The sequence below is a fragment of the Rana temporaria genome, chromosome 2, assembly GCF_905171775.1.
Source record: "Rana temporaria chromosome 2, aRanTem1.1, whole genome shotgun sequence".
Taxonomy (NCBI): Eukaryota; Metazoa; Chordata; class Amphibia; order Anura; family Ranidae; genus Rana; species Rana temporaria.
In genome coordinates, this window is record NC_053490.1 from 395,898,512 (window position 1) to 395,911,578 (window position 13,067).

General features: G+C 42.3%; 1 protein-coding gene across 1 annotated transcript in view; it reads right to left on the minus strand.

The window, feature by feature from the left end:
- Positions 1–13,067, minus strand: part of LOC120927415 (amine oxidase [flavin-containing] A-like) — a 186,959-nt gene that overhangs the window by 50,871 nt on the left and 123,021 nt on the right. Inside the window, exons 9-11 of the mRNA XM_040338070.1 lie at positions 10,938–11,034; positions 4,405–4,458; positions 1,303–1,360 (exon numbers count right to left, since the gene is read on the minus strand). Of these exons, the coding sequence (XP_040194004.1) occupies positions 1,303–1,360; positions 4,405–4,458; positions 10,938–11,034 (209 nt within the window). The remainder of the gene's footprint in view (positions 1–1,302; positions 1,361–4,404; positions 4,459–10,937; positions 11,035–13,067) is intronic.

Consider the following 13,067-nt stretch of genomic DNA (forward strand, 5'->3'; position numbering starts at 1 on the left):
CTATGACCCCTCCCCCCCCACCCCCACACTCTGCATCACACTGCTACCTTACACAGATTCATCATTGGATCTTACTTTGTTATCCGGCCATGTGCTCGAGATCCATGCTCCATACCCGCAGTCTGAGATCAGAGCTACCTTTGGAAGTACCCTCCTTCTTCACCTCTGGTTATCTGCACTACTCCTGGAGCCTTCCTCTCAATTCACAGGAGCTGGAACTACAGGGGAGGCATCAGGTATTAATGCGCACTGACAGTAATGACTGTCAGCGCACATTGAGAACAACACTGGAAACAACACTGGATGGTATACATCCACCACAATATATAATTGCGGCAGAAGCCCTGGAGACTACAACAATATTTTCATAGACCATCACTGGTCCAAAGACCACTGGTTGGCAACCACTGGTTTAGAGCAATATTTTGCTTTCTAATGGACAATCCCAAGCCCAGGGGCATGCGACAATGTGCAAATACAGGATGTTCCAGCTTACATTTGAGATAAGTTTGAGAGTTCCTTCACAGGTGCCTTTCACCTAAGGTTGTCCTCCTTCTACCCTGCATTTGTCTTCCTACAAAGCTGTATCAAGCTGCTTTTTACTTCCCAAAGAGAAAGTAGTTCTGATGTGAACAGAAGTCTACTGTATGTACACAGCATCTTAGTCTGGTATCTCCACAGAAATGTAGTAAAGGAAATACAATAGTCCAGGACCAGATTAAAGGTTCCATTTGTCATTGATATAAAGCAGTTAAAGATTTTCGACAGATATAAAAAAGCATTTCTTAAAGCTCCTCTGAGTCAAATGCTTGTTTAGTCTAGGAGTTGAGGATTAAGGAGTAAATGCTTACCTTATATGTCAGTCCAGCAGGATCCATACAGCATGTGACCAGTCTCCTGCAGCCTGCTCTGTAAGCTCTGACCGACTCCAGTCACACTCCAGCTTCCTCGGCAAACAATAGAGGTTTATGTTCCTGTATTGTACATGATGATGGGTGGGCTCCACAAAAGGAATTAAGCTTTGGGCAGAGGAGGAAAGGGGCAGATGGAGGTAAGAGACTGATAGAACCTCTTCAACTATTTCCTAGACATAACGAGCAGTTAACCCCTGAGTTGCATTGGGGGCCCAATTTCAAAAGACAGATTTTTTTTTTTTTAGTGGAATTTAAAATGAGCAAACGCATAAACTTATAAAACATAAACAGTTTCATATATGCCTGACATGACACAAAAAAAAGTCAAAGCTACAAGTGAATTGAAACAATTGTAGAAACAATTTTTTAAAACATATTAATAACTTACTTGCAATGCCTCTTTAGTACCAAAAACTTTGGCATAGTATTCACATATTCTTTTCTTTCTATACAAAAAAATATTGAAAAAATTGTATATTTGATTTACAAAACACAGTGTAAACACAAATAATTGTTTTAAAGTGTTACCTAAATGTAAAGGATTGGATAGTAGGCAAGTAAATTGGTAAAACAAATATTTGGACCTGAACACAAGCAGGGCACAGCCTTGACTACGTACATATGTGCCAATAACATATAATAGTTAAACAGAGGCACTGACATACTTTGCTTACCCTGATACATATATTATAAAACAACAGTATAAATGAGCTTACTATTCTCAGGCTGCTTTGACACTGAAAGCACCGGCCGGGCGCTTTTAACCCAAGAAAAGGGTTAAAAACTCCAGTTTTGCAGCGATTTCAAAGCGTATTGAAAGTGCTGCCCATTCATTCAAATGGGCAGGGCGTTTTGGGAGCGCTAAATACAGCACTCCCAACCCGCCCCAAGGATGCTGCCTGCAGGATTTTTTGTAACGTCCCACAAATGCACCACCCCAGTGTGAAAAGACACACTGGAATGAATAGAATGCGGTTTTAAGGTGCTTTGCAGAAGCAATTTCTAGCTCTAAAGCACCTGAAAACCGCCCAGTGTGAAAGGGATCTAAAACTACTGTACTGTACTGTAGAATTTTTCAGCTAGTGGTATATGTATCTGAGATGTAGTTATGGTACCAGTCATGGATACCAGTCAGAAAGTATGCAAAATGCAACTACATTGAATTAAAACGTAGTATGATTTAGTTGATTTTCAAAAACTAGGGCCCATAACTATGCGCCTGCACTGTAGAATGCATAGTAAAACACATAGCTGTTAATTGACCTTTAAGAAACTGCAGCGCATTGATGTAAACCAGCCACAAACAAAAGAATGGGATTTCTGCTTGAAATACAGTTGCAAGAAAAAGTATGTGAACCCTTTTGGAATGATATGAATTTTTGCACAAATTGGTCATAAAATGTGATCTGATCTTCATCTAAGTGACAACAATAGACAATCACAGTCTGCTTAAACTAATAACACACAAATAATTAAATGTTACCATGTTTTTATTGAACACACCATGTAAACATTCACAGTGCAGGTGGAAAAAGTATGTGAACCCCTAGACTAATGACATCTCCAAGAGCTAATTGGAGTGAGGTGTCAGCCAACTGGAGTCCAATCAATTAGATGAGATTGGAGGTGTTGGTTACAGCTGCCCTATAAAAAAAACACACACCAGTTCTGGGTTTGCTTTTCACAGGAAGCATTGCCTGATGTGAATGATGCCTCGCACAAAAAAGCTCTCAAAAGAAAGTTATAAAAGTATCTCCAAAAGCCTTGCTGTTCATCAGTCCACGGTAAGACAAATTGTCTATAAATGGAGTTCAGCACTGCTCCCTAGGAATGGATGTCCTGTAAAGATGACTGCAAGAGCACAGCGCAGACTGCTCAATGAGGTGAAGAAGAATCCTAGAGTGTCAGCTAAAGACTTACAAAAGTCTCTGGCATATGCTAACATCCCCGTTAGCGAATTTACAATATGTAAAACACTAAACAAGAATGGATTTCATGGGAGGATACCACAGAGGAAGCCACTGCTGTCCAAAAAAAAAACATTGCTGCACGTTTGTAGTTTGCACAACAGCACCTGGATGTTCCACAGCAGTACTGGCAAAATATTCTGTGGACAGATGAAACCAAAGTTGAGTTGTTTGGAAGAAACACACAACATTATGTGTGGAGAAAAAGAGGCATAGCACACCAACATCAAAACCTCATCCCAACTGTGAAGTATGGTGTTTGGGGCATCATGATTGGGGCTGCTTTGCTGCGTCAGGGCCTAAACGGATTGCTATCATCGAAGAAAAAATTAATTCCCAAGTTTATCAAGACATTTTGCAGGAGAACTTAAGGCCATCTGTCCACCAGCTGAAGCTCAACAGAAGATGGGTGTTGCAACAGGAAAACGACCCAAAGCATAGAAGTAAATCAACAACAGAATGGCTTAAACAGAAGAAAATACGCCTTCTGGAGTGGCCCAGTCAGAGTCCTGACATCAACCCGATTGAGATGCTCTGGCATGACCTCAAGAAAGCCATTCACACCAGACATCCCAAGAATATTGCTGAACTGAAACAGTTCTGTAAAGGGGAATGGTCAAGATTTACTCCTGACCGTTGTGCACGTCTGATCTGCAACTACAGGAAACGTTTGGTTGAAGTTATTGCTGCCAAAAGAGGTTCAACCACTTATTAAATCCAAGGGTTCACATACTTTTTCCACCTGCACTGTAAAAGTTTACATGGTGTGTTCAATAAAAACATGGTAACATTTAATTCTTTGTGTGTTTTTTTTGTTTAAGCAGACTGTGATTGTCTATTGTTGTGACTTAGATGAAGATCAGATCACATTTTATGACCAATTTGTGCAGAAATCCATATCATTCCAAAGGGTTCACATACTTTTTCTTGCAACTGTACATTTGCATTTGTATGCATGCAAATCCTATGAAGCGATTTGCATTCATTTTTTTTTTATATTTTTTATTGAGCACCATGAAGAACACAAGTTGCATGAAAATGCATTCAAATGCATTACTGCGCTACTGACATTGTCCACACAGTGTCCACTGCCCTACTGACATTGTCCACTGATTACTGACTGACACTGTTCACTTCTAAGGTAGGTTAAGTTTATATTTTTACAATAACATATGTTTTCCTTACTATTTAGTTGGGCCTTGCTAGTTGAATTCCTAAACAAATACGTTTGCCAAACCCTGTGATATTTGATCTCTTTCATGTTGTTCAGGTGGATATCCATCTCAAAGGTTCCCTACCTTTGCTCTGGACAGTGACAAGTATTTTAGGAAACTTTAGGTAAGAGACAAACAAATTAAAGCCCAACTCCAGCTAAAATGTTTTTTTTAACAGTTTTAAGCCAAATAAATAAAAGATGATTGCTGTATTATCAATGATCATCGGGAACCCTGCTAAATCATATTTAAAGTTACATACAGTACATATCAGCCAAATATTTACAGGACCAACTAAGATAATAATACCTCTCTTCCTTGGTAAGATGTGTCAGTGCAGTGGCCCTCCTGGATAAAATAAAGCTGCAAAAAAAAAAAAAACGGATGGTAAGACAAAAACTATAAAAAAGTGCAATTAGACTTCAAAAATAATCCAATCTGAAACCTTTTTATGCCTTTAACCTCCCTGGCGGTATGATTCTTTCAGATTTTAGGTGCTGAAAGCGGTACCATTATTTTGCATGGAAATATGGCATTTTACATTGCAGGCCTGTAATTCTTAGGAATATCTCACTTAAATCTGTTCAAACAAGAGTCTAGTAGACATCTAGGGTATGATAAAGTTTGAAACACAAAATCATAAATTATAATATAGTAAATAATAACAAATAATAATTTAATAATAACAATACTTTTTATTCAATACATTTTAGTAAATAATATAATCATGGTCAAAAAAGGGTGCAATATTAGTAGTCATATTGCTTCAGTAAACTTCTCGGGTATGAAAATTTTTAAAACAAGGTACAGTACAAAGTCCAACGTCACAGTCGGGACAATAGAAACAGGTTTCTTTTCAGATTTTTCTTCTGGTGTCGTCACGCTTGGAGCAGCAAACCACACACATCCTTGTGGGTGCTGTCTTCTTTTCAGTGGGTGAAATGTGGTCCATAAAGTGAAGACCAATCAGTCGTTCCGGGTACACAACACCAGCAGCCCGACGTCCAGATCGGTTTACAGCCATTGGCGTCTGGTGCTTTAGAAAGATGAGTTTGGCAACCTTACACACAGAGGGGTAGATTCACGTACGGGCGCCTAAAATTAGGACGGCCTAGCCTACTCTTTTTAGGCTACACCGCCTTAAATTATTTAGGTTAAAAGTGATTCTCAAACCACTTACCTTCAAATTTTAGGCGGCGTAGCCTAAAACGAGCGGGCGTAAGCACGCCTAATTCAAATAACTGGGAGGGGGGCGTGTATTATTGAAATGAGGCTTGACCTCACGTTTTTTGACGTTTTTTACACTGCGCATGCGCCGGGCGACTACATTTCCCAGTGCGCATTGCGGCTAAGTAGGCTGTACGGGCCTATTGATTTCGACGCGTACGTAAACGACGTAAATCCCGATTCGCGGACGACTTGCGCAAACGACGTAAAAATTCGAACCTCGCGGTGGGAACGGCGGCCATACTTAACATTGTTATTCCACCTCATAGGTGGAATAACTTTAGGTGGCCTATCGCGTACGGAAACGACGTAACTCGACGGTGTAGGCCCGGCGTACGCTCGTAAATCATCGGGAATCGGCGTAGCCCCTCATTTACATAATCTAGGCCGGCCGCAATGGCAGCGCCATCTAGCGGGCAAAAGAAACATTGCAGCCTAAGATAGAATGGCGCAAGCCAGCCTATCTTAGGTATGTTTAAGTGTATCTCTGTTTGAGAATACACTTAAACATAGGCCGGCTTAGATTCAGAGTTAGGTTGGCTTATCTGTAGATAAGCCGGCCTAGCTCTTTTTGAATCTACCTAAAAGTCCGCATGGACCATAGGCCTGTCACTCTTTTTTTTTCCAGAAAAATGAAGGCATTCCACAGGCACTCTTCCAGAAGATGCCTGAAGATTTTTTTATAATATTTTTTTTGTTGCTTCCTCATGGCTGGATAAAAGGTCATGGCCTGGTCAGCTCTGTCCACACCTCCCATGGTGTTGTTGTAGTCCAACACAACCTGTGGCTTCATCACATCCTTTCCACCTTTGGTGTGTACCATTACAGTCGAGGTGTTATGAATGGTACTCATAAGGCACGTGTCTTTTTTGTCCCGCCACCTCAGTGCCATAATTTTTCCTTTCTGCCAGGCAACTACTTCTCCTGCCCCAAGCTTTTTATTGGCAAAGGTTGGCGGCATATCACGCCGGTTAGGCCTTATGGTCCCATATGCGTCCGTCTTGTTCAGAAGAAGGAACTCATAGACTCATAGAGTTCTGGGGAGGTATACAAATTGTCTGTGGTGACACAGTAGCCCTGGTTCAGCAATGGCTCAATCAAAGAAAGAACCAAAGCGGTTGCCATTCCAAAACGACTGAATCGATCTGAATTTGGTCCCTTTCCCGGTTTACAGGACCGAAGTCCAGATGTACCCAGAGCTGGATTCACATAGCATAAATGACTTTATACCAAATCGAGCGCATTTGATGCGATAAACTGTATCCAGCTAAGTCTACCTTTGTAGGCCATAAGATTTTGGTCAATAGTTATGTCTCTCTCTGGAACATAGGTCTGCTGGAAATTATTCAAAATAAAGTGGTAAATCTCCCAATTTTTTTTCAGTTTTGGAGCTAGATGAGAACTCTTATCAAAGTCTTCATTTTTTGCAAAGTGCAAATATTTCATTATGAGCAAAAATGTATATTCCGACATAACGGTGCCAAAAAAAGGAGTGGCCAGTAATTTGTTGGTTGCCCAGTACCATTTCTGCAGGGGTTTCCCCACCACTCCCTGTAAAATTATAAGGCCAAGAAACTTCCAGATGTCCTCTCTGGTTACTGGTTCCCATTTTCTGCTCCTTGAAAAGCGCTGATGGGTAGCAGCTTGTTGCTCTTGGTAGCGATTCGTCTCCAAAATAATTTTTGTGATAACTTCATCAATCAAAAAGAGCTCGAGGTATGCCAAGGGGTTGTCATCCTCAACATCCACTGTGATCCCAGGTGCTCCTGTAAACAGAAATCTTGGGGGCGCTACGTGCTCTGTACCGCAATCAATCGAGCACCAAGTCTGCACATCGCTGGGCACAGTCGCAGGATCATCGCTAAAATCGCTTTCTGTGTCTGATAACAAACTTCCCCACGAGTCGCTGTCACTCAACTCCTCTGCAAGCGATTCTGTGTCGCTGTTTTCCAGCAGGTCATATAGCGATTTTAAGGTGGAGGCGCGCTTTTTTGATGCCATGGTCGCTGTGCAGTTTACAGACACAAAGCAAAGTAAAACTGCAGACAAGGGCACTGGAGAAAGTACTGGGGGGCAATCTAAGGTCGCTTTATTTTATTTTTTATTGTAATACAATAGGATTACATTGTATCAGTGTGTTTTTACTTTATACATTTTGAGTAGGTATCACATGGGTAGGTACAGAGCATGATGGGACTGTGAGGCCTATATAGGTCCGATGCAAGGCGCGCATCCGTCATTTCAGCGAGAAGAGCCAGCGTGTCAACATCTGGAGAAGTGAAGAAGATGACGTCACAGCCCGGAAGAAGAAGAATACTTCACAGCACGGAAGAAGAAGAAGATAGACGTTCAGCGCTGAAGGAGAAGGCACCGGACAGCTGGAGGAAGAACCGGGGTGCGCCGAGTCAACAGCGGAGAGCGGCGAACATAGAAGGAGACCCCCGGAGAGTTGAGAAGACCCCCCGGATAGCGGAGAAGACCCGTCGGGACAGCGGAAGAAGAAGCCCCCCCGCCGAAGACCCCGGAGGAAACCCGCTGGGGGGTGGGGGCTTTTTTAAAAGCGACCCCCCCCGGAGGTGGAAGAGAACCAGACGGCGGCCCCCACCCACCCGAAGACGTCAAAGAAGAAGCCCCCCCTGGTAAACAGAGCTAATAAAGAAGACAGGGGGGCCTCCGGAGCAGAAAAATAAATTATTTTAAAAACCCTTGTGTGGTGTGTTTATTAACTTTGACATTTTTTCCTCCAGGTAAATGGGTAGGGGTACGATGTACCCCATATCCATTCACTTAGGGTGGGGGGCCGGTATCTGGGGGCCCCCTTATTAAAGGGGGCTCCCAGATTCCGATAAGCCTCCCGCCCGCATACCCCGACAACCAACGGCCAGGGTTGTCGGGAAGGGGCCCTGTCCTCATCAACATGGGGACAGGGTGCTCTGGGGTGGGGGGGGCCCGCAGTGCGCCCCCCTGCCCCAGAGCACCCAACCCCCCCATGTTGAGGGCATGCAGCCTGGTACGGCTCAGGAGGGGGGGGCGCTCGCTCGTCCCCACTCCCTTCCTGGCCGGCCGGGTAGCGTGCTTTGGATACGGGTCTGGTATGGATTGTAGGGGGACCCCCTACGCCGTTTTTTTCGGCGTAGGGGGGCTCTCCTTACAACCCATAACAGACCTAAGGGCCCGGTATGCTCCTGAGGGGGGAACCCATGCCGGATTTTTATTTAAAATCCGGCGGGGACTTCCCCCTCAGGATTCATAACAAACGCCGCACACGTGTAGAATTGGCGGGAATCCAAGTCGGATCTCCCGTCGCTTCTATGACGCGCTTGCTGGGATGTGCTGTCACTATTCCAGTGAGTGCGAGATGTCGGCGAGATCTCGGCACCACGTCGCCGAGAATCAGCGCGATGCTGTCGTGCTAAAAACACAATATCACAAACACCTACTGTACTATGAAGTATAATCATGTGATGTTGGCCCTCTCTGTTTTTATAATATAATGTTTTAATCGACTGTGTTTCAGTACTCTCAAACCATAGGGAGATGTTTTTAAGATATGTAATGGAAATACAAAACTTTTTTTTAACAAAACATATATGTATATCTTTTTCTTTGGTTGCCTACAAAATCCCAAAAAAGGGGTTTTGTTTAGAATTTGTATAGGAGGGATGGTGGCAACCATTTTCTGCATTTGAAGTGATGATCTGTAATGCCGCGAACACACGATCGGTTAAACCGATGAGAATGGTCTGATGGACCGTTTTCATCGGTCAAAACCGATCATGTGTGGGCGCCATCGGTTAGGCAACTTGTTTTAAAATTAACCGATGGATTGCTAACCGATAGGACAAAACCGATTGTTAGTAGGCACGACCATCGGTTAAAAATCCACGCATGCTCAGAATCAAGTCGACGCATGCTTGGAAGCATTGAACTTCATTTTTTCAGCACGTTGTTGTGTTTTACGTCACCGCGTTCTGACATGATCGTTTTTTTAACCGATGGTGTGTAGGCGCAATGGACCATCAGTCAGCTTCATCGGTTAACCAATGAAAACGGTCCATCGGTCCGTTCTCATTGGATGGACTGATCGTGTGTATGCGGCATTATTTATTCAGTTCTTTTTAACTCTCAACTTTCCTCCCAGGTACATCCCTGCTCCCTCAATTCTCCTCCCATCCACATATACTTTTCAGACTGCAGGAAGGATGGAGTGAAGATGCATGAGAGATGTACCGGTACTTGACACAGAGGAGATCATATGCGTTGTTCATCAACACAGATTTGTGACACCAGGGACTCCAACTACAAAGACCATATCAAGGGGGAAAAGCCTGGCCGAAGATTGCCTACATATACTTTGAGTACTGGGATACAGCCTCAGTATGAATCAACACTGAGGCACCAGCCACAATGGCTGCTGCCATGAACCAAGAAGAGAGAGAAATGACTGCTAACCACAACGTGGACTGACAACTCATTGGGCCCCTGGGCAATAGGAGATTATGGGGCCCCCAGGCAATTGGAGAATATGGGGCCCCCGGGCAATAAGAGATTATAGGGCGCCCAAGCAATAGATTATGGGGCCACACAGTATACACACACACACACACACACACACACACACACACACACACACACACACACACACACAGTATACATACACACAGAATACACATACACACTGAAAAGGTACTGGAGAGGCAGGGCAGCTATAATCTTGGGATTTTTTTTAAAACACAGATTTTTACATACTGTCCCTGGTTTTACTGAGGCTGGCAACCCTGATGGGGCCCCCTAGTGGCATGGGGCCCTCGGGCAGTGCCCGAATGGTCAGTCCGCCCCTGGAAGAGGATTTAATTCACAGTATATACAGTATAGTTATCATTGGCCAAAACCAAAAACACAGAGACATGAAGGTCACACGAAATTTGTGTCAAAATTTAATCAAGTTGCACTATATAATTGCACATAAAACTGACTCAAAATTGCATATCAGTAATGGGAACCAGGCCTTAATAAATAAATGTGGATGAACTTACATTGTAATAGGGAGCCCTCATTGTTAATACTTTAGTGGGAAAAGTGTTGGTTTCACATGACAGTAACTGTATATACATTTTAGTTTAGTCCTAATAACAGAACAAAATATATAATTGGAAGGTTTATCCTTTTGTAATCAGACATACTGTAATAGTAATTTTAGTAGTTCATGTATAAAGCTTGCCATACATAAATGAAATTTTGTCCAACTCATGCTGCTTTGGCTTAAATTTGAGTCATGGGTGGTCCTGTTGTCACCATGCAGCTCCAAAAAATGAAACTTAAAAATCAAATGAGTTGGGTGTAAAATTATCAGCTGAAGTATTCAGGCAGCCGCTAGTGCTGGCAGGGGGGATCCCTCTATACATACTGTTTAGTGTTGAAAAAGGTTGATATCATTGATATACTTCTTTGTTTGGCTCACAGGCTGAATGAAAGACTATAAGTGTAAGGCTAGACTGAGATAGATAGATAGATAGATAGATAGATAGATAGATAGATAGATAGATAGATAGATAGATAGATAGATAGATAGATAGATAGATATTCTATTGGTAGGACAGATAACCTTTTCTTACCCCATGATGGCTGGGCAGGAACCATCAGGTTTGGTGTCATCTAGTGCAATCTCAACAGGAGTGTTTTCATCCTCAATGAACATGGCACCACAGTAATCTTAGAGGAAAGAATGTCATAAATCAAAAGAACATTTATAGAAATGGATCACTGTTACATTATATAAGTGGTTAAACAATAGTACAATAGCACAAACTCACTTGTTAAAATATACAAATAGGACACTTTAAAGCATGCAAGGAATGCCTTATTTCTTAGTAAATGCCTTTAAGTGCTTATTTTCTTTTGTTGCTTAATTTAAATAACTGCTAAATATTTGGCATATTTAATTATGGAAAAATCTAAATTATATACTTCCTACTTCACGTCCATTTGAAACCACACTGCAATGGTATACTAGAAACGTTAAAATGTTAAAAAAGTACTTATTTTTAATTAGCGGCTACCTGAGCATTCCCTACATGAAAACTGTACCTTTGGTACAATTTGTTCTTTAAGGCATGTCCTACCTTTCTGAGAGCAGCCCACCAGATATAATACTTACCTTAGTGTCATGTCCAATGATCTTCACTGTGCAACCATGCATGGAGCCCCACAGCCTTTCCTCCAAAAGCATTCTCAGTACTCATGATAGTCTCCAGTTATCCCCTCTCTCTTTAGGAATTTAACTGGGCTGCAGTGCACATGTGCACAAAGAAGAGGACACAGCAGGATGCTTCTACAGTAGAAGAAAGTCTGTGTGGCTCCTGGCAAAGCTGCACAGTTTAGTTTTCTGAAATGGGGTTGAAGCTAAGTTTTCGACCATGTGGGCTGCTCTTAGAGTGGATACCTTAATGGACAACTTGTAACAAAGGTACAGTTAACTTTTAAAGCAATACTTCAGGTTAAAAGAGTTAAAAGAGAAATATGTGAACTGTTTTACTTTAGTGCTAAATTTGAGCGGTTGCCATTTTTGTTTAACTTGCAGGAATTGTCAGGAGGACTTTTTGGTCACCTCTAGCTGCCTTTGTGCTTGTAGGCATCCAAATGCACCTTTAGGGAGGAATAGGCTATCTTCAAGCATACCTACCCTTAATTTATTCATAGCTATATACAGTATGCTCCAACATGGAGGCACTCAATGACTTGACGAGGCAGTGCAGCTTCATCATATATTTACAAATATCGTGCAACTAAAACCTCTGTTTTTAATTGTTAGAGTGTAATTTATTATTTTTGCTTGCTAGCTGGAAAGTGTGTGAGAAATAAATTGAATTTTCTATTATCTTAGATTGTAAGCTCTAACAAGCAGGGCCCTCTGATTTCTACTGTATTAAATTGTATTGTAATTGTACTGTCAGGTATTATGCTGTACTGTTGGTAGACATAAAGCACTATATAAATCCTGTATAATAATACAAATAATAATTTTGTTTGATTAATGCAAAGCTGTTGTCAGGACCTGGTTCTGAACCCAAGACCCAAGACCTCTGTTGAGCCACCTGTGATGCTGGACAGCTCCCTGCCTGATCACTTGGACAAACGTACTTCCTATATTGTTTCTGGTGAACTGAGAACCCTTTCTCCTCCCAGAAACGTCCTATTTAAGCCATGCCTTTGCATTTCCTGTTTGCCAGATTACTGTGCTCTTATATCTGGCTTCTTATGCTCTGCTGCTGTCCGTTCATTACCGACCGTTGGCTTGTTCCTTGACAATGCTTTTACCCAATCCCAACCTGCCACCACTTGTTGCTGACTTTTGACCTGTTTACCAACTACGCTTCTGCTTGATCCCTACATGCTACCACACCCTGGCCTGCTGATCTCCTGGTGGGGCGCGTCACCTGCCAGGGGTATTTGCTCATGTTTTCATCCTGCTGGATCCTTCCACTGCTATAGCCAATGCACTTTGAGCTGAACCCCTGATCGTGACACCCCTCCATGTGCACCTTACTTTAAATAATACACAGAGCAAACAAAGACGTTTCACTAGCGCTAAAACTGTGGGTCATGCAATAGGGGTTGAATTAAATAAATGAATAAATTGATGTTAAACTGAACCCAGTGCAGCTGAACAGATAACGCAACTGAAAATGTGAATGGGAAATGGGAATTGTTTTTAACAGGAATATGTTTCCATATATTCATATATA